Source organism: Leptosomus discolor, unplaced genomic scaffold, assembly GCF_034619465.1.
Source record: "Leptosomus discolor isolate bLepDis1 unplaced genomic scaffold, bLepDis1.hap2 HAP2_SCAFFOLD_40, whole genome shotgun sequence".
Lineage (NCBI taxonomy): Eukaryota > Metazoa > Chordata > Aves > Leptosomiformes > Leptosomidae > Leptosomus > Leptosomus discolor.
Window position 1 is genome coordinate 1,164,722 of NW_028237745.1, and position 25,191 is coordinate 1,189,912.

A 25,191-nucleotide genomic window follows, 5' to 3' on the forward strand; every position below is an offset into this window, starting at 1 on the left:
GGGCTCTTGGAGCTTATGCACCAAAGGGAGGCAGCGACTCCCTCCCCAGGCCAAGCTCACCCATTCAGGGCCGGTCTGCTGCTGCTTGCCTCCCCGAGCGCCTTCTTCCCGCCTGGCTCTGCAGATGCTGAGGCTGCTCTGGGCTCTGCGAGGGCTCCGCTGGGGCTCAGCACCAAGCAAGGCTGGGCCCGCTCTCACTTCACGTTCCTCTGGCAGCTTTGCATCAGACGAGCCCTTTCTGAGCACACGGACTGATCTTTCTGCTCTTTCAGCTCAGGGAGACTCTCACCCAGGCAAAATGATTGCAGTTAGTGACACAAACCACACTGTCAAGAACGAAACACTGTATGGTCACAGCTGAAAGCCTGTCTCTCCACAGGAGCTCTTGCCTGTCCCACCCCTCATTCCCTGTTGGTTGGAAATGCAGTTTCACTTTCTTCCTCCTCTAGAAGGACCACGACTGGGCACATACCAGCGAGTATGTACTGAAAAGGCAGTGCAGTCGGCAGCTTAGGAATGCAGGAGACCCTTCTCCAATTCCAAACCGTACCAAAAATTAACCAACCGTCAAAGGGACTTTCCGTCTCTAAGAAACAAGTGACAATTTAAAAGTGAATGTACAGCTTATTCACAGGGTGAGAAGGAAGAGAATCTTCCAACTCAGTTTGCTTTACCTTGGAAACGGATGAGGCAGCAAAGCATTTTCGGTCATTACCTCTCTGTCTTAAGCCGTCATTCATCTTAAAAATGAAGGAAGGAGCCAGAAAGCAGGAAGAAGACAAACCATACATTTTTACTCAAGGGACTGGGTTGGGTTAGGGTTAGGGGTTAAGTTAGAGTTTTGGTTCTCACTCCTGCGCTGAGCTGGCATGGGAGAAAGCCCCCCTGAAGTGCTAGCAGCTGCTGTTCCGAATCGCTTCCTTTGCTGCAACGAACACAGGCGTCAGGCTGGACAGAGGCTGGGCTTTCTTTAAAAATGGATGCTGCCCACAGGAAAAAAAAAAAAAAGAAATGAACCATTACTTTCCAAACTCAGTTACTCACGGGCTCAAGCAGTATCCTGCTGGTTACCAGGCATATGCAGAAATGGGACTGAGGGGACCGCCTGCACCTGCATCTGCAAGTCCAGTCCCTTGCTATCACAGGCCACCATGGCCCATCATTCGATTAATCCATTTCTCAAGGTGTCTTCAGCTTGCTGGCAATTTTGCCCTGCCAGTGCTCTGGGAATGCTGCTTGCTGTCCCAGGGCCTTGTTCCTCTCAGGAACCTCAAAATGCTCACTTAGGTTCCTGTTTTCTACAGACACGGGCTCTTCTAGTGGTCAGAAAAGATGAGGGGCACAAGCCATTCCTCAAGGAACTCCGGTACCTCTAGGAAATGTTTATCCCAGCAATATTTAGGCCCATGTGTTCTTCTGAAGGCCTCTGAGGTCGAGAGAAGAGCAGGGAGACAAGTGTCAGAGCGCTGATGCACTCAGCTCTGGGTTGCAGGGACAGCAGTGTCTACCACCCCATGCCCTGCCCCTCCTGCGCTATCTGGCACCTTCACAGCAGGGACAGCCAAGGGGCACATGGTGCCACTCCCTGCCTGCCACAAAACCTGGCACCAAACCTGCGGCAGTTTTCATCTACTCGACTATGCCAGGCAACAGAAGGAGCTGTGACAAGTCCTGCTCAGCCGTCCCCGTTTCGCTGGCAGAAACCTCTAAAAGTGGGGCTCAGCAGCAGAAACCTTTAAGAGTGGGGCAGGAGGGACAAGCCGGGGCCGGGGCCCCTCTGATGCTCACAGGGAGCACCCGCAGCCCCTTCCTTCCCACTGCCAAACCTCTGACCGCTTGGCTGGGACTGACTTCACTGCGTTCCTCCCTGCTCATCTCTCGGCATACACCAGTCCCCGACGCCATCTCAGGCCTCTGCACCTGCTATCGTTCCACTGCAGTTATTTCGCCACCCTGTAAAACGGAACGTCCTACCAGAACACAAAATAGGGCCACAAAAATGACCGGAGGGATGGAACACCTCCCCTGTGAGCACAAGCTGAGCGAGTTGTGGTTGTTCAGCCTGGAGAAGAGAAGGCTCCGGGGAGACCTTCTAGCGCCCTTCCAGTGCTGAAAGGGGGCCTATAAGAAAGATGGGGACAGACTTTTTAGCAGGGCCTGTCGCAATAGGACAGGGGCTAATGGTTTTAAACTAAAGAGGCCAGATTCGGACTAGATATGAGGAAGAAATTTATTACACTGAGGGTGGTGAAACACTGGCACAGGCTGCCCAGAGAGGTGGCAGAAGCCCCATCCCTGGAGACATCCAAGGTCAGGCTGGATGCGGCTCTGAGCAACCTGATGCAGCTAAAGATGTCCCTGCTCACTGCAGGGGGGCTGGACTAGATGGCCTCTAATGGGCCCTTCCAGCCCAAACCACTGTATGATTCCACTGATTTTTCACCTGAAAAGCACCGAGACTGGAGACTAACGCGAGAGGGCTCCATCTGATGCCTTTGAGTTCAGCTGATGACAAAACCATGACACAGCGCAGCTCTTTCACCTGCAGCCGCTTCGCCCTTTACCTGCAGAAGGTCCTGGGCAGACCCTCGCCTGCCCACGTCCACCTCCAGGCAGCAGCTCCAAAAGGCCCGAAACTCAGCAGACAGTTGCTCGCGGTTCTGCGGCTCTGGTGTCCCGTTGGTCGCTATCAGATCCATCGCCTAGAGAGACAAGAAACACGAGACTCCACCTGTTTCTTTCTTACCCAGAACTGCTCACAGAGAGCCCAGTTTTTAAGGCCCAGCCTCCAGTGCCACTTTCCTCCCTGGCAGAGGGTTAGAGATGATGTTTCTATACCTACAAAAAAAACCTGATGCAGCCACAGCTACTCCAACATCAACGTGATCTTGTCTCGACAGCTGATTGCAGTGGCTGACCTAGTGAGTAGGAAGTCCATCAGCAAAAGCACATTTGGCTTCTTTGTGCATCAACACCAGCTTTACCGGCTATTTTAAAGAGTGAACTTGGTCCAGCTGTGTTATTTCAAATGATTCTGACATAAAATGCATCCCTGCAGTGCTCACTGCTCCCTAAAGTACAGCTTCCTTAAAAGACAAGTAGTCCCGATTTTCGCTCTGTTTTAGATAAAAATAGTAACTAGAGGAAAAAAAAGTAGAACCATCAGCTTATTCCTTGGCTAAACGGAAACATTTGGAGCCTCATTTCCAACACAGACATGTTAGCTGCGTGCACAAATATATTATGGAGAAAACACATAACTGGGCAGACAGGAGCCACCCGCAACTCTGTCTTTCAGCAGTCTCCAAATTCCAGATCAGCAAGTCTTCCTGACAGACCTCATGCCAAGGAATTAGAACGTAATTTTGCAAAACATCGGGCGAGCTTTATCCAGGGCGGTTCACTTGGAACCAAGGTCTAACACGTGGACAAGCTGGACAGATGAGTTCTTCTGACCTCAACGCCAAACCCAACCCGTTTGCGTCTTCTGACCCCAGCGCCAAACCCCATGGCCAAACCACAATGCGTTTGCGTCTTCTGACCACAACGCCAAACCCTAGCGCCAAACCCCAACGCCAAACCCCAACGCCAAACCCCAACGCGATTGCTTCTTCTGACCCCAACGCCAAACCCCAGCGCCAAACCCCAACGCCAAACCCCAACGCGTTTGCCTCTTCTGACCCCAACGCGAAACCCTAATGCCTAACCTCAACGCGTTTGCGTCTTCTGACCCCAACGCGAAACTCCAGCGCCAAACCCCAATGTGTTCGCGTCTTCTGACCCCAAGGCCATATGCCAACGCCAAACCCCAACGCGTTTGCGTCTCCTGACCCCAACGCCAAACCCCAACGCCAAACCCCAACACCAAACACCAACGCCAAACCCCATTGCCAAACCCCAACGCCAAACCCCAACGCCAAACCCCAACGCGTTTGCTTCTTCTGACCCCAACGCCAAAACCCAACGATAAACCCCAACGCCAAAACCCAACGCCAAACCCCAACGCGTTTGCGTCTTCTGACCCCAACGCCAAACCCCAACGCCAAACCCCAACACCAAACACCAACGCCAAACCCCATTGCCAAACCCCAACACCAAACCCCAACGCGTTTGCTTCTTCTGACCCCAATGCCAAAACCCAACGATAAACCCCAACACCAAAACCCAACGCCAAACCCCAACGCGTTTGCTTCTTCTGACCCCAACGCCAAAACTCAACGATAAACCCCAACACCAAAACCCAACGCCAAACCCCAACGCGTTTGCGTCTTCTGACCCCAACGCCAAACTCCAACGCCAAACCCCAATGCGTTTCCGTCTTCTGACCCCAACGCCAAACCCCAGCGCCAAACCCCAACGCATTTGCTTTTTCTGACCCCAACGCCAAACCCCAACGCGTTTGCATCTTCTGATCCCAATGCCAAATCCCAACGCCAAACTACAACGCCAAACCTTAACGCCTTTGCTTCTTCTGACCCCAACGCCAAATCACAACGCAAAACCCCAAAGTGTTTGCGTCTTCTGAACCCAACGCCAAATCTCAACGCCAAAATACAACGCCAAACACCAATGCCAAAAACCTAAGCCAAACCACAACACGTTTGCTTCTTCTGACTCCAATGCCAAACCCCAACGCCAAACCCCAACACCAAACACCAACGCCAAACCCCATTGCCAAACCCCAACACCAAACCCCAACGCCAAACCCCAACGCGTTTGCTTCTTCTGACCCCAACGCCAAAACCCAATGATAAACCCCAACGCCAAAACCCAACGCCAAACCCCAACGCGTTTGCGTCTTCTGACCCCAACGCCAAACCCCAATGCCAAACCCCAACGCGTTTGCTTCTTCTGACCCCAACGCCAAAACCCAACGATAAACCCCAACGCCAAAACCCAACGCCAAACCCCACCGCGTTTGCGTCTTCTGTCCCCAACGCCAAACCCCAACACGTCTCTTTCTTTTGACCCCAACGCCAAACCCCAACGCCAAACCCCAACGCATTTGCTTCTTCTGACCCCAACGCCAAACCCCAACGCCAAACATCAACACCAAACCCCAACACCTAACCCCAACGCCTAACCCCACCGCAAAACTCCAACGAGTTTGCATCTTCTGACCCCAACGCCAAACCCCAACGCCAAACCCCAACACCTAACCCCAACGCCAAACCCCAACGCCAAACCCCAACGCCAAACCCCAACGCGTTTGCTTCTTCTGACCCCAACACCAAATCACAACGCAAAACCCCAAAGTGTTTGCGTCTTCTGAACCCAACGCCAAATCTCAACGCCAAAATACAACGCCAAACACCAATGCCAAAAACCTAAGCCAAACCACAACACGTTTGCTTCTTCTGACCCCAACGCCAAACCCCAACGCCAAACCCCAACGCGTTTGCTTCTTCTGACCCCAACGCCAAACCCCAACGCCAAACCCCAACACATTTGCTTCTTCTGACCCCAACACCAAACCCCAACGCGTTTGATTCTTCTGACCCCAACGCCAAACCCCGTTACGCCAAACCCCGTAAGCAACGTCGTTCGTTAAGAGCCGGCTAGAGAATGTTAACATCATGTTGATAGAACGCCAACTCCTTTAAGAATGTTTTTTTTTGCTATTCCCAATTACACCCCGTTACCCCCGATTATCCCCCAATTACTTCTTTTCTAGATTGCCTTATATTTTCTATCCAAGTTATTGATATATATCTTAAGATGGTTTTTATTCTTTAATGGTTGTTATATTTAACAAATTTAATTATCCATAGGGAGGGGGGAAATGTAGATAGTTAGGATCTGGCGGCCGGAAGATATCGTGCTGTACGGAAACATAGGGGCCCCCCCTCCTGACAGCCAATAGTGCCTAGTTTATGATGTAAGCAGACGTAAATGAGGTCATAAACCTAAGCTATATAACGCCATGTCACCCAGCAATAAACGCCATTTACCGTCCACCACATTGGTGTGAGTGAGCTGATGGCCCAAGCGGCCCGGGGAAGGCCGCCGTGCCGTTCCTGAGCCAGGTCGCCACGCCTCCGAAGGCAGCAGTAACCCCAAAAACATATAGTCAGTGTGTGATAGCTCTGAATCCATGTGCCCGCCTTCCAGAGGATGTTAATAAGCCATGAATTCCTCACCTTATTAATCCATAAAACAAACTGGATAACAGTCACAGTAGCCTTAGTTATAGGACCCATGTTTAGACAAGGGCCTGCAAATGGGAGAAATACAGCCACCACCACATGCCACACGAACCAGGATAAGCTAGCTCACATGATGCCACCTAACGAGGAATCTATATCCAACGCACAAGAACTGTTATTCCTTTTTCTCTCGATGCCCTCGGGCCCCACGTTGGGCGCCAAAATCTGTCTTGGTTTGAAAGACAGGTGTCTGTGGAGGAAGGCAGTAGCCTCCCTTGAATTGGAAAGTGCAACCCCCTTCCCTCCAAATTATTATAATTTTGAAATTAACGGGCCTTCAGGCAAAGATATGGGGAATAGGAATAACAGTTCTTTACTAATATATATATATATATATAACACAAGGCAGGGAAAAAACAAACAACCCACTGGTTTACACTGACAGAGTCAGGAATACAACCTGACACCCTGTTAGGGTGGCAGTAGCAGTCCGATAAGATGCTGGCTGCAGTCCTCCTGAAGTGATGGATGTAGTTCTGTGGAAGCAGCAATCAGGTAAAAGAGTCTGGTCTTCCTCCGAAGGTCCAGTGGTAGGGAGGTAGCTCTTGTCCTCTGGAACTCCAGTGGTGGGAAAAGCTCCTCTGGGAATCCAGTGGAAGAAGGCTGCTAGGGTGTTTGAGATCTCAGTTTTTATTTGGCATGGACTGCTTGGCTCTTACAGCGCGATTAGAATTTGGTACGCCGTGTAACTGCGGAGGTTTGATTTACAGAGGGACTGAAATGAGTTTACATTGGCTCATAAAGTGACCCATTGTCCCGTAATTGAAACATCTCTTTTGCTTGCCTCTCTCCTTTCTATCTATGAGGAGTTGAACAGCACTGTATACAGCAGCAGCAAGTAAGAACGCGATACCATTGATGCGTTCTATAACTTTAAGCATATCAGCTACTTGTGCATCTCTGGGTAGGGTACTTAAAGCTCTTTTTGTTGTATCATTAGCATTCTCAAAGGCAAACATTTTAAAACCCTTTTCCTTTATTCCCTCATCCAAATCTGGATGACTTCTAATAACCTGATATAAACAATCAATAAAAGAAGGAAAACTTTCTTGTGGACCCTGCTTAATAGTGGCAAAGGAATATACCTTTCCTGGTTCCCTGATTGAAATTATTGCTTGGTAAGCTAACCGCTGTGACAATTGTAATACCTCTCCTATAAAACCTTGTTGTAAAACCACGCTCTCAAAAGGACCTTGGCCTGTTAGCATTTGTGCTTGTACCCCATACAATGGATCCCCTTGCTGCCTTGGTCATGCAGCCTCCTGGTCACAGAGTTGTTGCCAGGCCTTGGAGAACATAAGCTGCTGAGAAGGGGACAAAAGAATGTTAGCAATCTGTTGTGAATCAAGTGGTAACAAAACACCTGCTGTAAAAATAGATTTAATAATTGCTGAGTATAATTAGATTGAAGCCCATATTGTGATTCTGCTAAACGCGCTTTTTCAAGGATTTTCCAGTCAAATGGTTCCCATTTTCTACCTCCTGCCTGATCTGTAACGATAGGAAAGGCAGAAGGAAGAAAATTTCCTTCAATTAGGGCATCACGAATAACTCCTTTCCATCTTCATCCTGCTTCTTGTTCATTTAATAGTGTATTTGACAATGAAGTAGTTGGCACAGGCATTTGCGACAAAGGCACTGGTAGTGATGACGGTACAGCAAAAGGATTATGAGTCGCAGCGTTTTCTGGATTCTTCTTGTTGCTGTCCGCTGCGGTATTGAGTTCCGATAGTTTGTTTATGAGTTGCTGTAGGACTTCATCAAACAGTTCCTCTTTCTGCTTTTGTTTTGACATGATCCCTGGAGAAAGAGAGTCTTCCTGTAGGCGGGTCGTTGTGACATCGGGGATAAAGGCGGGATTCTAGGCGGGTCGTTGTGACCTCGGGATAAAGGCGGGATTCTACCCGTTCACGTACTTGTCCCTTTCCTTTGCCCACGCCCTCTTGTAGTTTTTCTGCGTTCTCCGCCGAGTCCCTTGTTACTGCGATCGGGTCGGCGCCGTTATGGCGCACCTCCTCCTCCGAGGGTGCAGTCCCCGCGGAGGCCCCACTAGCCCCCGAACTCGCGCTCTGTGTCTGATCGGGGTGAGATTCCGTAGTCGTTTCACGACGAGGCGCGCACCTTCCTTTTCTCTCCTCCTGCCTGGTAGCCATGTGAGTCACCACTTTTCCTCCGGCGGTGTGCTCGACCCCCCTGCAGGGTACTGCCCATCGGGGGGGGGGGGGTGGGGTGGGGTGGGGGGTGGAAATGGCGGCGCAAGCGGGAAGACCTCAGACCCGGGAGACATCTGGGGTTTCGTAAATACCGACGAACTCTCGACCGCATTAAGTCGTCTCACGGCAGCAGCCGCCACCAATAGTTCCATTTTATACTTTTTCAAACAGTTAGTTACTTCCCGCCACGGCGCCCCCAGCCTTTCTGCCGTTCGGTCCTTATCAATAACCGCATCCCATAACGAGTCCCCACATCTACGCCACTCGGACACATCAAACAATGTGCTTGAGTCCGAGAAATGTCCTTTTACATATCCCAAAGTATAAAGAGATATTAAAGTCTTTTTTCCAATATTTACACCCAGCTTTCCCAGAAAGCTTTCCAATAGTGATAAAGTTACTTCTTTTTCCATTATCTTACCGCGGTGTCAAGTTTCTTTTTTTTTTTTTTTTTTTTTCCTCCCAGCTTTCCCTGATGGGCCGCCTGTTTTCTTTTTTCCGGCTTTCCCTGATGGGCTGCCTGTTTTCTCCAGCTTTCCCTGATGGGCCGCCTGTTTTCTTTTTTCCTTTTCTCCGCCGAGCTCCAACTCTGCTGCAGAGGTGAGCTTTTTCCTTAATTTCCCCAAACGTGAGTCCTGCTCATTCTTTGGGTCCCTGTTTGGGCGCCACTTGCGGAGACGGGAGTTGGAGAATCCACAAAAGACTCAATATGAGTTATATCAGGAAACTCGTTTTATTGTGCAGATGCACTTTCTTATATAGCATAATTTTCCAAAGTCATCATGACTTGCAGTTTTTCATAAACTCTAGTTGTGCTATACATACATCAGTCATCTACTTCTACCTATCACTTTACTATTAATACTGATGCGTTCCGCCTCATACGGATGTTAGCTTCTAATTCTTCTATTCTGACCCTCAAGGTCGAAGCGTCCTTGAGGCCTACTATATTAGTTTAGACAAACTGTTCAACAGAGTTTTCCCTGTGCAGGCCCTCTAGCATTCCATGCCTGTTTTCAGCGAGCTACGCTCCCACACTCTAAGAAGGCAGGGAAAGAACAATTTGCGAGGGTTTGTAGCGATAGGACGAGAGGTAATGGTTTTGAGCTACAAAAGGGTAGATTTAGGTTGGACATGAGGAAAAAGTTCTTTAATATGAGGGTGGTGGGTCACTGGAACAGGTTGCCCAGAGAGGTACCGGAAGCCCCATCCCTGCAAACATTCAAGGTCAGGCCTGACGGGGCTCTAAGCAACCCGACCTCGTTAGAGATGTCCCTGCTTGTTGTAGGGGGCTTGGACTAGACGGCCTTTAGAGGTCCCTTCCAACCCAATACATTCTAGGATTCTATGAAGGAGAGAGAGGAGGACAGGGGCAGGGAGTGGGACATACAGGCAGAGAAAGGAAAAGCAGGTCAGGCAAGAAGCCAGAGAGATTGTGAAAAACAAGGAGGGATGCAGATCGGGACAAAGAGGCAGTGAACGAAAAAGCAGCCATGTGCTACAGGGCAGAGACAGAGGAAGGAACAAAGAGGGGCAGGGAGCAGGACAGAGGGAGAGCAAGAAAAACCAAAGGGGCAGGTAGAATAGCAGAACAAGAGAGGGGCTTGGAAACCAGAGAGGGACGAACAGGGAGCAGGGTACGAGAACAGACAGAAGAAGAAAGGTACAGGGAAGCAAAAGAGTGACGCCAGTGATGGAAGGAGGGAGGGCACAGGCACAGGGAGGGACCCGGATGCAGAAGAGGGGTGACACGGCCCCAAGGGCCCAGGACTCACTGCAGTTCCCGCTCTTGGTGCTGCTGGGAGGATCTTACTGTTCAGACACTTCTGTCTCTGCCTCTCTCAGCTCTTACAATATGAGGCTTCCTACATACACAGCCTCACGTGCGCACACACACACACACACACTACACGGCTGTACCGTGCTTTGGTTACGCACACAGACCCCGCGGTGCATGTTGCTGACCAGCTCTGCTGAGGACTACTCACAGGGACCCTTCCTCACGCGGAGAGGCCGGCTGTCTCTTGTCTGCAGCTGGGGGCAGCTCGCAGCCGGATCCCCTTCGTGTCCTTCTCCAGCCGCTTTTCCTTTTGCCCATCTCTTCAGCTCCAGCCTGAGCTGGATGCAGCTGACGACATCCCCAGGGCAGGAACAGACAACCGAGCCCCTGGCACGGCCTCTGGCAGAGGGAAAGAACCCTGACTGTCTCAGCCGGCCCCAGGCCGGAGCCCCTCCTGCTGTAGCCGCTCCTGCAGACCCCGCTCCTTCCCCGCACTGCTGCTGAAGGCCCCTGGGTTAACAGAGCCCTGGGCCTGCCCGAGGCCCCGCTCGCCGCTGCCAGGACAGGCCGTGGGGCAGCCTGGGGCTGCGGGACAGGCCTCAGGGGAGGGACTGGGGACGGGGCAGCTGCAGGGGGTAAGCGGGGCTGAGGCAGCTCAGGGGGGCTCTGGGAGTCGGGGTGCCCAGTGCCTGTGCTGGGGGGTCTGTCTCCTTCTCCTTCCCCTGCCCAGCTCTCAGGTCACTCCCGGGGATGCCCCAGCCGGCCCGGCTCCAGCTTGGAGCTCCCACCCACCACCCCCGAGCAGCCAGCAGGCAGAAGACACCCCGTCACCCACCCAAGGGCCTCACTCACCTCAGGGGCAGCCCCAGCCCTCACCTCAGACGGGCCACGCAGCATCCCGGCAGAGCCATCCCAGGAGCACCCGTGCCCCCCGCCCGTGGCTTGGCCCTACCGATGACATCCAGGTACTGCCGCACCACGCTCTTGGGGTCAGGGCCCAGGAAGACGTAGAAGTCCAGGATCCCGCCCGTCGTGCGCCAGGTCAGGGCCGGGCTGGGCTGCAGGAGCTCATCTGGCGAAGCACGAGCGCCGGAGGAACAAGCTGAGGATGGGGACGTGGGCCAAGCCCATGCCCAGCACCTCCGTGGGACTCACCCATCACGTTGCTGTTCAGCAGAAAGACGCCGTGAGCCGAACCGCTGTCCTCCATCACCAGGTAGAAAGGGTGGGAGCCGTAGAGGTTGACCTGGGGCTGGAGTAGAGCACAGCGCAGTGCGGGTGAGGCTCCGTTGGAGGCCCCAGCACAGCACCCACCCACCCACCTGCCTGCCACTGGCCAGAAGCACCGTCACGGCTCGGGGTGCAAAGCCAGGGCTTGCAGCCCCAGACACTGCCTGAGTCAGCAGAGCTCTGCCCCAAACAAGAGCCCTGGACCGTGTCAGGGAAAGCGGCTTCTGAGCCAAACAAGAGCCCCAGGGGGGACAAAGCCTGACTTGGGGACAACGGTCCCCCGGGCTTGCCCAGGGCTGAGGCCAGGTCCCAGAGCTCCACAGCCATGGATGCCTTTCCCCAGCCCCAAACAAGATGTCAGAGGTTGCAGGGCCACCCCCACAGGCGCAGATGAGCCACCTCCCTCTCCCTCAGCCCCGCTCCGTACCACAGGCACCATATCCCGATTCCAGAGGGTGACCCTGGTCCACGCCGTGTCGAGGACCAGCGGCGTCTGGTGCTCCCCCAGCCCAGAAATGAAATGGGAGGGCAAAGAGGTGGAGATCTGCAGGAACTGGTCTGCGAAGAAGAGGGGCGCGACGGTGGTGTTCAGCCTGCCGGAGAGAAAGGGAGACTCCGGCAAACAGCCCCAGCGGTGCCCAGCAGCCGGGTTTCGACTGATCTCTGGGACTCCTGCTTCCCTTCCCAGGCACCGAACCGCAGAGGGGCTCAAAGCAAAGCCCCCGCAGCCGCTGACCGCCACCCCGCTGCTGTCACCGCCATACCCTGCCGCATCCCTGCTCCGTCCCACGCACCGCTGGGGTTGGGGCCAGGACCCACTTCCAGACCGAATCCCTTCGGGAAGGCTCGGGGCAGGACGGGCACTTACAGGACCTGCCCGTCGCGCTGCCAGCAGACGACGAGGCCGAAGGGATCCTGGTTGATCTGCAGCCCGTAGAGCGGGGAGGCGGCTCGGCCGCTCGCCCGCGGCGTGGCCAGGGGCACCTCGTACCGCTGCTGGGCCGGGTCCCGCAGCTGCGGGGACAGAAGGGAGGGGGGGGATGTCAGCGGGGGGGTCCGGAGCACCGGGGCACCGGTCCCGGGGCCGGCTCGCACCGTGAAGCGGAGGCGGGTGGGGGTCTCCAGCGCCACGTCCAGCCGCAAGCTGCCCACGGCCCCCGGCAGGAAGCTGGCGGCGACGCGGCGGAGCCGGGTGGCGGAGCCGGTGGCGGTGGCCGTCAGGTTCTCCGCCCGGTAGCTCCGGTAGCCGCTGGGGAAGAAGCACCAGGGCGGGCCGGTGCTGGAGCCAGGGCTGGAGCCGGGGCTGGAGCCGGAGCCGGCGGGTGCATAGCAGCAGCCCCGCTCCTCGCAGTCCGCCCGCGACAGCAGCCGCTCGGGGCCGCAGTCAAAGCGTTCGCCCGGGGGCACCTGGCAGCCGGCGGCCCCGGGGCTGCCCGCCGCGGCGGAGCCCAGCAGCGCCAGCAGCAGCAGCGCAGCCGGGAGCCCCGGCCCCGCCATGGCCCCGCCGGCCCGGCCCGGCCTCCCAGCAGGCGCGGCGGGACCGGCCCCACGTCGCGGAGGCGTCTGCGGGGCGGGACCGGCCCCGGGAGCGGGCGGGCGCCTTCCCCCGCCGGGGCCGGGGCCTTCCGCCTCCCGGAGCTGCAGGGAAAGGCGGTGAGAGAGGGGGGGCCCGGAGGGGAAGGGGGCGGCTGCCCCCAGCGCCCCAGGCCAGGGGGAGGGATGAAGCCACCCTTGTGCAGCCAAGGAAACAAAAATCATTTGCACTGCTACAGCTTTGGTGACCACTACCTGCTACACAGACTTATTTTTTAGATATTTGTTTATTTACAAAGCCTGCAGGCTCCAGCAGAACAAGAGCTGAGGGTTACATGGATGGGGTTCGTGGCAGTCAGGCTTCCTGCGAGCCCAGCCTGGAGCCCAAGCACTGTCTGAGCCACTGGAGAGTCCGGTAGTGCTGGGGATGGTCCTGCTGGATCTGCTGGATGATGGCATCGATGGTCTGGAGCCGGTGGCGCAGTTTCTGGTGCTCATTTCTCCAGGCTTGCTCCGTGCGGCACAGGGGAGTGTACGTCCCTTCCTTCAGCGCCTGCAGGTGCTTCCGGCGAGTCTGGTAGGACACGATCTCCAAAAGGTTCTGAGGAAAGCAACAACAGAAATTGCTTTGACAGCAGGCCGCAGAGAGAAAAGCACTAAGAAAGGCAGGTGACTTTTGTCACCGGTACTGGAACCATCACATTCTGAAAGGGAAGGGCTTCTGAAGAGGGACAGGGCTATGAAGTCCCTCTTGTACCGGCAGAACAGCTGCTAACGGGTACAGCCAGAGAAGTGGTTAGGTTGGAAGAGACCTTTAAGATCATTGAGTCCAACCATGAACCTAACGCTGCCAAGTCCACCATTAAACCGTGTCCCTAAGCACCACATCTACACGTCAGCCAATAGAAAAAAAAAAAAAAAAAAATAAATGTTCATCACAGAATTCCATAAACCAGAGAAATACCTGCATGCACAGGGCAACCCTCGCCAGGACAGAGTTTGACCAACTTACAACTTTTGCAGGAGGCCATTCAAGACCTTCAGCTGGCTCTCAAATCTGGAACATATGAGCAGCCAGAAAGTGCTCACAGAGGAGAGCTGTGACCGGGTATTTTCAAGACACAAACCATGTCCTGCAGGCTGATGTCTCCAGGTGAATGCTGCCTCGCTAAGAGTACAACTGCAGCCCCAATTCAGGACCCCCATGAGCCCTCAAGGTGAGCTCAGTTAACTTAAAGTGCCGCTAAAATGCCAAGCACACTCAGTTCAGGATGGTGGCGAGACAGGGAGATGGGGAGCTGGCACCAGGAGAAAGCAGCCGGTCCCGTCGGGCTCGCGAGCTCCAGGGAGCGGAGCCGCTCACCCGTCGCTTCCTGTTCCGACGAGCTTCTGCGTCTGCATCGAGGCCGTCGCACTCAGCCTCCAGCCTGCGCAGTTCTCGCTGCTTTTCCGAGAAGGCGGCACCGAGGGACGCCTGGGCGCTCTCCAGCTCCAGGCGGGTTGCGTTGCAGTCCTGAACGTTCTGGCAAACGGAAGAGAAGGAAAGGGCAGAGTGTGGTTCTTCGTCCAGCTGCACTCCCAGCCATCTCCCCAGAACTCTCCTGTGGGGTTTTTTAAGGAGCCTCCAAAGCCTGTCCCGTCTGTGTCCCGACACCCCGCGTGTCTGCGCTCAGCCCACCCTGGTGCTCCTTACAGCCCCGGTGAACTCCTGCAGCCCTGCTCTGCTCGCTCACCTTCTGGGCTTTGCTGATCTTCTTTCTCAGCTCCTGTTTCTTGCAGTGGAAGACGCTCTTGGGGACAAGCTTCTTGTCTCTTTTGTTCTGACCCTCTCCACGAAGCGCTATCACCTCTCTGCGAGAAACAGATGCCTCCATATCACGAATCATCTTCTCCTGCTGCTTCATCAGCTGGCCGTAGCGGACCTGCCGTGTGTCAAGATATGAAATAGGCTGAAAGTAACAAATGTTCACAAACGGCACCGAACCGATTCTGTGCGGCACATCCCCTCCACATAAACCAGACATACGTGACACGTGAGCGTTGGCAAGCCAAATTTGCTCTAAACCCAAACCCGGCTTGCCCTGTGTGGATCTGGAAAGCAAAGGGCTGGATTATCAACTCGTCTAAAGTAATCTTCAAAAGGTTTCACTGGAACTCCTTAGCAATAGGAAAAGCAGAAGAGTAAAGTAACCTGGGAACAAAAGGGAAGAGTTGCTTTGCCAGAAGACAGAAGGCTTCCCTAACCAGTGATTAAGATGATGCAATATTTAGTCATCAACATTCCTTTGCTTATAAATTGGGGTCACGGCATAAGGTGGCAAACATATTATGTTTTAAATAGATTTCTCAGGTGTCTCTAGACTCTGCTGCAGCCCGTTACACGGCAGGCGCAAGGAAGGCACGAAGAGCACGCACGCTGGATGTATTTCATTCAGCCCAGCTGGAGGGTGTACGATTTCCAACATTGCTGTGGCCTGGCAATGCTGCTTCCCCAGCCCGTTTCTCATCTCCTGCCTTCAGCAACGCCGAAGCTGAATCCATCGTGTGCAGCTTCCCCTCCCCAGTGCTCCTCCCCCGGGGCTCACCTGCATCCTGTGAATCTCTGTTCTCATGGCATGGATCTCGCCGTGCCCTGACTCAGACTCCACCGCCGCATGCATCTCTCTCGTCAGCTGGATCTTCTTCTCCCACAGCAGGATTTGATGCCTTCAGTGACAGAAAGGGAAAGCGGCACCTTTGTCAGTGCCCGAGAGGACGCTCGCTCCCTGTGCACGCGTGGCAGCACGCTCCCGAGCTCAGTCCTGAACATGGAGCTGAAGGTTCAGCAGAACCTAAGGGTTTGCACGTGGGACACGTAAAAGGGCAGCCAGGAGCAGCGTGGAACCAGACAGGGAGCTCCGCCATCCACAACGTGGCACGGTGGTGGCACGGTGACTAACAACAAGTGTGCCCAGGCTGCCGGGGGCTGGTGGACCCCAGTGAGCTGCCCAGCGCAGCACGCTCGCTCTGAGTTACTGGCGGAGGAGAGCGCAGGCAGAGTCACCCCATACAGATCTCAGCAACGTCCAGCACGAGCCTGCTGGAACTGTTAAAGCCGACATCCTCCCGGCTCTCGCTGCTTGCAGAGACAGCTAAAGCACCTTTCAGCTTCTGCGCCCAAAAATCCATGAAACTCCTTTCATCTTCTCCGAGAAGGACAGAAGCACATTTGCTGTTGCAGGTTCAGTTCGATGAGCAGAGAGGAAAGGTGACATGGACACCTACATTCAAAGAGGGTGGCACAAAGCAAGAACCTCTCTGGTACCTACTCTGCTTCCACCAGGCTGTTTAGGACTCTTTCCTTCTCCTCAGTCTGCTGACTGTGCTTCTCCTGCATCTTAACCGACTCTTTTTCTGCTGCCTAGGTTTGGGAAGCATAACATTGTCAGACAACACAACGTGGTCAGACTAAGAAAGATTTACATGGTCACTGTCTGCCTCCGATCTGCACGGGAGGCTGAGACCTGGAAATGAGATGTCTGTACCTTGAGAGAGCACACAAACTCGTTCTCGGTGATCGTGTTGCCATATTGCAGCTCCTCGAAGCTGCTGCTGTTCTTGTGGATCAACACATTCAGCTTTATCAAGTCATTGGACATGTTCCTCATGTGACGTTCAATGTCCTTCTGCTCTTTTGTTTCCTGCTGAATTTCATCTACAGGTGAACAGAAAAAAAAAAAAAAAGTCTTAAAATTCCCACAAGCAGCAGGTGGAACACAGGCAAGGCGTGACAGACTGCCATCAGACCAGACAACGCTGCCTGCAGAGCCACCTGCGTCCCACGTACCCAGCCAAACCGTTTTTCCACAAGCCCAAAACCCAAATACGGTTTTGAAGGAGACTGCTGTGGAAAAGAGCTGGTTTGAGGCAAGGGAAGCGCCATCGTGGTGGGGACATTTACCCACCAACTACTTGCAAACGTTATTTAAGAAGTGTAGCACGTGACACGGCCACTTTGGTTCGGTTGTGCCCGTTAAGGCAGCGGGATCAGTCGGGACAGGGAATAACGCCAGGCAGAGCAGCAGAGGTGCCTGGCTCGTAGCCCCAGAGCAGTGCTGGGGCCGCCTGCGTTACTGCTCACACGGACGTAGGAGCACGGCGCATTCTCTGGTGAAGGTCTGGCTCACCCGTCCGTAAGCCCTCGCTCCCTTTTTCCTCCATTCACAGCTGAACGTTTTAAAAAGAGTTGGGGAATGACCTACTTTCCCTGCGCACTTTCTTCTGCTGCATTACTGTGATCCGTTTCTTTAACATATCCAGGGAGGCTACTTGTTCCTCCCGTTGGTGTGTTAACTTGACCAGCTCTTGCTGCTGACTGAGCCAGTGCTTTTGTAGCGTCATCACCTCAGAGTGATATTCTTCTATCTGCTTGGACAGCTTGTTGATCTCCATTTCCAGTGGCCCCAGTTCTTGACCCTGGATGAGGGCAAGGTTGGGGATTAATCAGGCAGAAGCTGCTGAAGCACTTTTTGCAGAAGGCCGGTCCAGCTGCTGAGATGCCTACCGAATACTTCCGCTATACTGCTACTTCCTTTGTGCCTCTATTTCCCATGAGCTGGATGGGACCAATCATTCCTGACCTCACGGGAACAAATGCAAGGGAAGCCCGAACAGCTCTCAGGCTCTGGGGTGAGAGGGGCCTCCTAAGCTCCTACAACAGGCACATCTGGGTGTCCAAGAGTCTGCCACAGCACTCATTCTTGCATTGGGCTCTATAAAGGTCTTGCAGCTCACGGTGCCAGGGGCAGACCTGGGTATCTATCAGCTGAATGGGGCCAAGCACCAAGTGATCTACATCACCCCGCCTGCTCCATTCGTCCCTTGTCAGTATTTGCAGGTTTTCTGATGAGACCCTAGTTACTCCCAGGGTATTGATGTCATTCAACGTTTTCATCGGGCGCAGACAACTCCCTGCAGAAATCTGTGCTGGGCACACCCTCATTTCACAATTCCCTCATGCCAGCTCCTCCCCCCCGTGCACTAAGAGCTGTTTGACAGACGTAAACATTTACATTAACTAGTGCAGCTTTTAAACCTCTATACTGATGCCTGAAAGTTTTAACTACTCAGCATTTACACAGTTACATTTATCAGGGGCACCTGTGGTCACCACAAAGAATAAAATCAAGCCTGGGACTGAAATGGGAATGTACATACACCCTGCCGCGCAAGAATCTTCTCCAACCTCTTGTTGTACTGGCTGAGCACCGCTTGCCTGTTCTCGGTCAGGAGACTGCACCTTGCAATCTCGCTTTCCCTGCAGCTGATCAGGTCACGGGTATTTTTTACTTCCTTGTCCAGCTGACAAAGCGTGTTTTGGAGAACTGTCAGCCTGCAGCTGGTATGAGTTGCATTCAGAATAACCTGGGCCACATCATTCTCAACCTTGGAAAAATGCAGCTCCTAGGAACGCCAACAGACAGAAAACAAATTACTGTCAGCAGCAGCAGCCCATTGATTTGGAACGCCCGCTTCCCGAGGCACAGGAGTCAGGGGATTTAGATTCTCCTCCCAGGTCTGTGCCACAAGCTGCGAGCCAGCCACTTACCCGCTCTGTACCTTTGTTTCTCCATCTCCTGACGGAGATACCAACATTTACCTCTGCCATAAGGCTGCTGAAGAGCATGAAGGAGCCCAAACATCCCAAAGCCTTTAAGAGGCCGCGCTCATCACCTCTGCAGTTACCTGCCCTGCCTGGGTGTCTCCAGCTGCCCGGCTCACCGGAGCAGGACATTCTCCACCACACCCGACAAACACGTCCCTCACCGAACCACCACCGCAGCAGCCAGAAAGGCGGGTGCCTGTTGAGCGCAGCGCGAATGCAGCCGGGTGACTTCTGCTGCCCCCGCGCCGCCAGCAGCCACGACTCTCTGGCTACATCCAGCCGTGCACCGCAGGTGCTGATGGGAGACAACGCGAGTGTCCGCTTGTTGGTGTGCCTGTGGGAAGGGGGCAGGGGGCCCCTCTCTCACAACGGAAGCCAGCCCTGGAACTCTTCCTGTTGCTCAAGATAATGCCCCCGATTTAAAAATCCCAGGGCCAGGCTGAAGTAACCCGCAGAAATACAGAGGTGTGGGTGCCTTGTTAGTGCCAGCCCACACAACTCAACACCACAAACACTACGCTGGATCTTCTAGTTTTTCTATCTGTTCCAGTTACACACTCCCAAAGAGAGCAACTGATCGTGCCACAAAGAACTGTGGGTCTGGTTCGATTGTTCCTTGGGCTGTAATCCTCACTCAGGAACGAGAGCAGGCCTGTATCGCATTCCATGATGCCGGACAGAGATACAGTTTAGTTCAATGTGGAGTACAGCAGTACTACATATCCACTGTCTTCCTCCAATACATAAGAACTGGTATTACTTTATGGTAAAAACTCACAGAATTCATCGTTCTGTCCCGTTTTTTAAGCAAAGAAAGAATAGTACATTATGTGTCAAGGCCTTTTTGGCCAAACCCTCTCGCGTACACCAGAATCCCGCACTAAGATCACTGGAAGAACCAAACTGAAGTCACAAACTCAGCAGACCTTCAACTTCAGGTCTGAAAAGCAGAACGAAGGCGCGGACGAAACACACTTGAGAAACACCGCTCAGGGCGGTTTCCTTCCCCCGCCCTCCCAAACGGAAGAGATAACACACCAGGTCTGTTTTTCTCCTACGGAGCTTTGCAGCCAGCTGCGAGAAGTGCTTTGTGGCTTTGCTGGACACCATCTGGTCCTGAAGCTTTGCCATGATTTCGTTCTCCATCTGCACTTTGGCATCAGTTCCTTTCTCTATGTCCTTACTGACGGACAGCAACTGATTCAGACAAGCAGCTTGATCCTCAATGCAGGAAAGACAGGAGACAGGGTCACTACAACTGTTTGGGGAAGGAGATTAAACATCTGTGTCTGATTTGAAAGGTTCTTCTTCCAAGTAACTCTCCTCACCATCCTGGTCCTGTTGAGGGCCTGCTCTGTCTCGTGGAGAACGCGAGCGTAGGTGCCAGATTCCACCTTCAAGGCCTCCTGCCTGGAAAGGCACTGGGCAATCAGCTTCTTTGTCATGTTGGCATCGTACTGTGAACGGCTCAGGATGGCGACAAGCAACTCATTCTTCTCCTCCTCCTTCCTGATTGACTTCCTACAGCCATGGATGTCCGTTTCTAGGGACTTGAGGTCATGTCTGTACTTGCTGGAGAGGCAAAGAGGATGGAAAATCACCACAGGGGTAGACTCACGCGCTGAACAGTCATCTACAAATTCCTCTTTTCAAACACGCTACTGCAGCGACAACAGACCAAGGAGGAAGATCTTTACAAAGGCCACCCTGCTGTGACAGTGCAGAGTCATCAGAAGATGGATGGAGACAGAAGACTGAAAAGCAAACGTACGTAGGAAAATTAATTCCCGCTTTCAGTCCTGTCCCCACCCCCCACTCTTACCAGGATGCCACCATAAAAGCACATTGCAGGGAATCAGCCAGGCTGACTCCAGAGCAAATAAGCGCTTCCTTTGGCAACAACAGGACGGTTTTCCTGATGACTTCTGAAGGCATCACAAAACCCTAACTGAGAGCGACAGGTAAAATCCCTCTTGAAGTCTAGCTCTTTGGATTGAGAGATGTTGCAAAGGTGAAGGAACTCTTCTAAAGGACTAAAATATGAACAGAAAAACTCTAAACAGCTTTAAAAACCCCACACATTTTGGGGGAGAGTTGTGTTTTGGATACAGAATAGTGACGAAGAACTGTGCTTCCTATCCTTTAACCTTACTACGTGCTTCAGAGCAGCAAACTTGTTCTGCTTGACATATCCTGCACGCGCAGCAATAAACTGGAGACGCACTGCCCCTTTCAGCATCCCTCCCGTCCAGCCCGTGTGAGGTCTCTCCTGGGACTCTTCTCAGATACCGTACCTCAGCAGCGCTTGGGTGGCGATATAGGCCTCATCTCTCTGCTTCATTCCCGCCAAGCTGCTATTCCAGTGGTTCATCAGTCGCTTTTTCTCCATGTTAATAGCCTGAACCTCCATACAAGCCTGGGGGAGAGAGGATTTGTAGACAGGATAAATCTATACTAGGCTGGGAAACCAAATTCACATTACAATGCCTTTTTTTTGGTGCGTGTTCATAATACACTGGGCAGGAACAGCTTCAGCTAACGTGCCTCTGGTTTATGGTCACCCCCGACCACAGAGCATAGGTCTGCAAGGAAAAAAATGCAGAGAGGGTGGGGGAGGAAGTGATTTATAGGCAATTCTTGAGGACAAAGGGAAAAACAAAACAAAACAAAACAAAAAAGTCTTCATTCCTCCAAACAGGAACTGATCATACAACTCTGTCCTACACTGTAGGTACCACGTGAGCATGAGCCAACGGGCTCGGTCCTTCCAGAGGGAAATATTAACCAGAAGCGGAAAAAAGCATTCTCCTACCTCATTTGCTGCTTGCCGAGTTACTTTTGTGTCCTCTGCCTGAGCCACAAACTGAGCTTCGAACAGAGCAATCTGTTCCTGCAGCTCGTAGGCTTTCCGGGTCAAGCGGTCTACCAGAAGATCCTAGAGAGGCAGAGCCAAACAGCTCAGGATGAGTAACATAATCTCAGGCTTAACCAACTAAATTCTACAGCAATAACTTGGGCTGAAAATGAATTCAGTTAGCTTTGATTCCTACTGAAACTCTTCCATTCCTATCCAAACGACTCCTGAATGCAGCAGTGACGATTTTCAAGAGAACAAAACCTTCTTTGCTGTTTTTTATCGTTCCACCCACAGTAGGAAATTGGTCCTTCAGATCTGAAGCAGCATTCATCCCTGCCAGCATGGGTTACATTGCGCCACCTCTCCAGCAGCTGAGAATCTTGATAATTTATGGTTTAAAATCCTTTGTTAAAAACCATCTAAACCCATTCGATCTCAACCATTTGCCCGCAATTCTGCATCAACAGTAATTAGTTGGTGTCCTGCTGCAAGCAGGAGGCAGCAGAGGGAGCTCCAGCACACCGACCGCTCAGTTCACCTTCCAAGTTCGCTCTTCCTTGGGACTCAGAGCAATTCTCCAGACTTCAACATACGATACTTCTTTGCTAAATATCTTTCTGCCCCCACACCCCCGTTGCCTGCGTGAAGAGTGATCACTACTGATTACTACTTCCTATTATAAGGCTCATAAAAAAATTCTGTTCAGTACATGCCACTATCTTGGTGGTGGGGATTCTTCTCATTTTCAATTATTTGGGGAAAATATCCCCACGCACCTTCCATGGTGTCTGTATATTCACTACAGCCTTCCTTCTGCCAAGGCAGCACGTCCTCCGAGACTCGCCGCTAGCTGTCATCTGAATTCATTTATTTATTTGAAAGAAGAGAGTTTTACTTAATACCTGTTTTTTCTTTTCCACGTCAGCTTGGGCCTTCTCCAGCTCAGCCCTCTTTGTCGACCGTTTCATTAGTAAAATATTATGGTGCATATGGGCCATGTTCTGCACGTAGAAGAGGGGCAAGGCCAGATTTTCAAGCTGGGTCTGCATTGCAGAGACTGGGGAGGCAGGGGGAAAAATATTTACAGGAAAGTATGTTTGTAAGACACACTTTAAACAGAGGTAAAAGGGAAAGAAACACAGAAGCACCCAAAGCCAAATTCGCACACTTACCAGCCAAATCAGCCCCCCTGAAATGTGAATTTGCATCGGCTTTGGAGTACAGCTCCACAAGCACAGCTAATATCTTGGTAAGCAATTCATTGCTTCCCAGCACTCAGAAGCCCAGGAGATCAAAGAAGGGGCGGCCTCAGGAGGCTGTGACTCCACTCCTCTGCCCCAAAACGGAACTGTCTCTTTCTCAGTCTGTTGAACGCTTCTCTATTTTTTTCAGCAACCTGCCAAACCTTTCTAGGCAGTTTATCCTACGCTGAGCTACCCTCGCCATCACAGTTGTTTTCCTGTCCCCTACCCACAGGCCTGCAGCACAACCAGCATGAGTCAAGTCCATTTCTTTGGCTGGGACGGGTTCCCACACGGATGGCACTCTCAGGCTCCCGGGTGCCCCTCACGACCCACGACCTTTACGATCTCGTCACACCCTTACAGAGACACAGGCAAACGTAACAGAGCGACAGGATCTTCCTCCTTCTAAGTCACAGAGCAGCCCATCTGCCCGGAACAGTTTTAGTCCTAAAGACCTTCTTAGAAGTACAAGGTAGCCACACGGTCTTAGAAACAACCAGGAATACCTGTGAAAGGTTTCAGCGAGTGCCTGATTCCTGATCAATGTTACTGTATTTTTCAATCCAATGCTTGACTTGGATTCAAATAAATCCCTATCTCCACACAGTACTAGAGCCAGGAAACCTGGCAAGGGCTGCCTCGGTCACCTTTCTGGCGTTCATCGTGTGTGTTCTGACACATTTGCTTGTAAGTAAGCCTGAGGCCCTCCAGCTCCTCCTCCAGCTGCTGACGTGCTGTGGCCACCTGAGAACGGCGGTCGTGGCTCTTCTCCAGTTCCAGCTGCAGGCGGGCCAGCTGCTGCTGCGCTCCATAAAGAACCAGCCCAAGCTCTTCCCTCTCTGCTTGCCCCTTCTTCGCTGCTGCCCTCTGCAAACACAAGAGGAAACCAGTTACCTGGCTTCAGCTCGGGCAGAGGTGGACTGCTGCGGGAAGGCAAAGTAAGAATGCCACGTACCAGTTCCTGAAGCTCTAGGCTCACTTTTTCCATCTGCTTAGTGAGGTGACTCTTCAGGGCAGCCTGGAATCTTCTCATCAGAGGCTGTCAAGAAGTATGACATTGATACAAGTCAACGTACTTGTGTAAAGAAATTATGAAGAAACCTTACTGCTACCCCCGCTGTTAAATAACACAGCGTATTTTCTGCCACAGACCCTTGCATTCTTACTTTAGCTACGCTCACTGTAACGAGTGAGAGGAGTTACATAGTGGCTATTTGTTGACAGCAGAAAGCCACTACTGAGGATATCTGAAAGTCAGAAACACATCAGAAGAGCTGCCTCTGAGAGCCCATCCCCTCGCTCTTGCTGACAGTACTTCTCTTTCAGGAGCACTGAGGAGTATCAGATTTACCCACTACACGGCTCCCTCCTGAGCCTCCCATTTGGGGCTAACCCTGAGGGAGCAGACACGCTCAGGAGTCAGTACTTCTGCAAAAGCCTGTTTTAAACACGTGGTTTCAGCCTATGGCTGAGCCGCTGCTGACAATCTACCTTGTGTATTTCATACAAACAAAAACAGCAGGTCTGCGAAGAAGAACGACAAGATTTGAGGACTTCTCACATGTTCTAGATCCAAGACAACCAGCTCTGTTTCTTCTACGGTTTCTTCACTTCTTCCACTCATTTTGTGCCCTTCAGCTCCACGCTGCTGGCATGCCTGTTCCCGCCTTTGGTCACCATGCTCACTGGTGAGCTGATCCAACTGCTCAAAGGCAGTCTCTGAGCAGAGAGAAATGGGTTCTCCAATGTCACCTGGACCCCACCCCCCAAGAAAAAAAAAAAAAAAAAGAGAAGAAAAAGACAAAGAAAATGCTTAGATTTCAAAGCGTTGTGCCTCCAGTTGGACTAACAATGATGAGAAAGGGAGAAAACTAGAAACTGTGCTTGACAGGTGGTATGGAGTGTTGTACTGTTAGCAAGGGACTGAAGGATACCTGACTCTGTGCAGCTGTTCCGCTCCGCTGACCATGCAGACACCTGCTGAGTAGCTCCTGAAGGAAGGGGAGGGTTTTCTCTCTCGGTTACTGGCTGCTCCATGTCACCCAACACAGGAGGACAACTGTCTAATTCGACTTTGTCCAAGAAAGTCTCAGGGGATTTTTTCTGAAACGTAAAATCCACCACCTGAAACAGCTTTTCAGTCTGCCCTGACAATCTGCTTATTTCTGTCATCACGAGACAAGAACGATGCAGACACAGAATCGGCAAGAGGGCCTTGTTCTAAACTCAGCCCACAGATACACTGGCAAAGCTGTGCCTCTGCCGATCAAAAAGTCACCTTTACCCACATGCAGCACAACAGAGGAACCTCTCCAGCTCTGTCACAGCTTTTGTAGACTTTGTGCCTGACCAGTTAGCTTCTCTCTGTTCAGTTCTGGTCGGGTTTGTGTTGGCAGCAACAAAACCGCCCCAGGAGAATTTGAAGTTACAAATACCGGCCATGCCTTCTGTGAATAAGATTGTGTGTGTTATTAGTGTCTCACC

General features: G+C 52.5%; 1 protein-coding gene and 1 long non-coding RNA gene across 2 annotated transcripts; both read right to left on the bottom strand.

Moving 5' to 3' along the window:
- Positions 1–774: 774 nt before the first annotated feature.
- Positions 775–3,433, bottom strand: LOC147413077 (uncharacterized). Its single transcript, XR_015184112.1, has 2 exons — positions 2,565–3,433; positions 775–983 (listed from the first exon to the last, which is right to left on the bottom strand). It is a non-coding gene; the product is annotated as an uncharacterized LOC147413077 (long non-coding RNA).
- A 9,803-nt stretch (positions 3,434–13,236) lies between these two features.
- On the bottom strand, positions 13,237–24,806 carry LOC147413078 (coiled-coil domain-containing protein 40-like). Its single transcript, XM_086480666.1, has 17 exons — positions 24,642–24,806; positions 24,269–24,459; positions 23,663–23,746; positions 23,355–23,574; positions 22,366–22,520; positions 21,419–21,541; positions 20,901–21,022; positions 19,935–20,178; positions 19,645–19,827; positions 18,159–18,404; positions 17,204–17,417; positions 16,487–16,656; positions 16,271–16,362; positions 15,548–15,668; positions 14,696–14,884; positions 14,326–14,484; positions 13,237–13,563 (listed from the first exon to the last, which is right to left on the bottom strand). Exons 1-17 carry the CDS (start codon positions 24,742–24,744, stop codon positions 13,318–13,320), a joined length of 2,862 nt encoding a protein of 953 aa, XP_086336792.1. The 5' UTR covers positions 24,745–24,806; the 3' UTR covers positions 13,237–13,317.
- Positions 24,807–25,191: the final 385 nt, after the last annotated feature.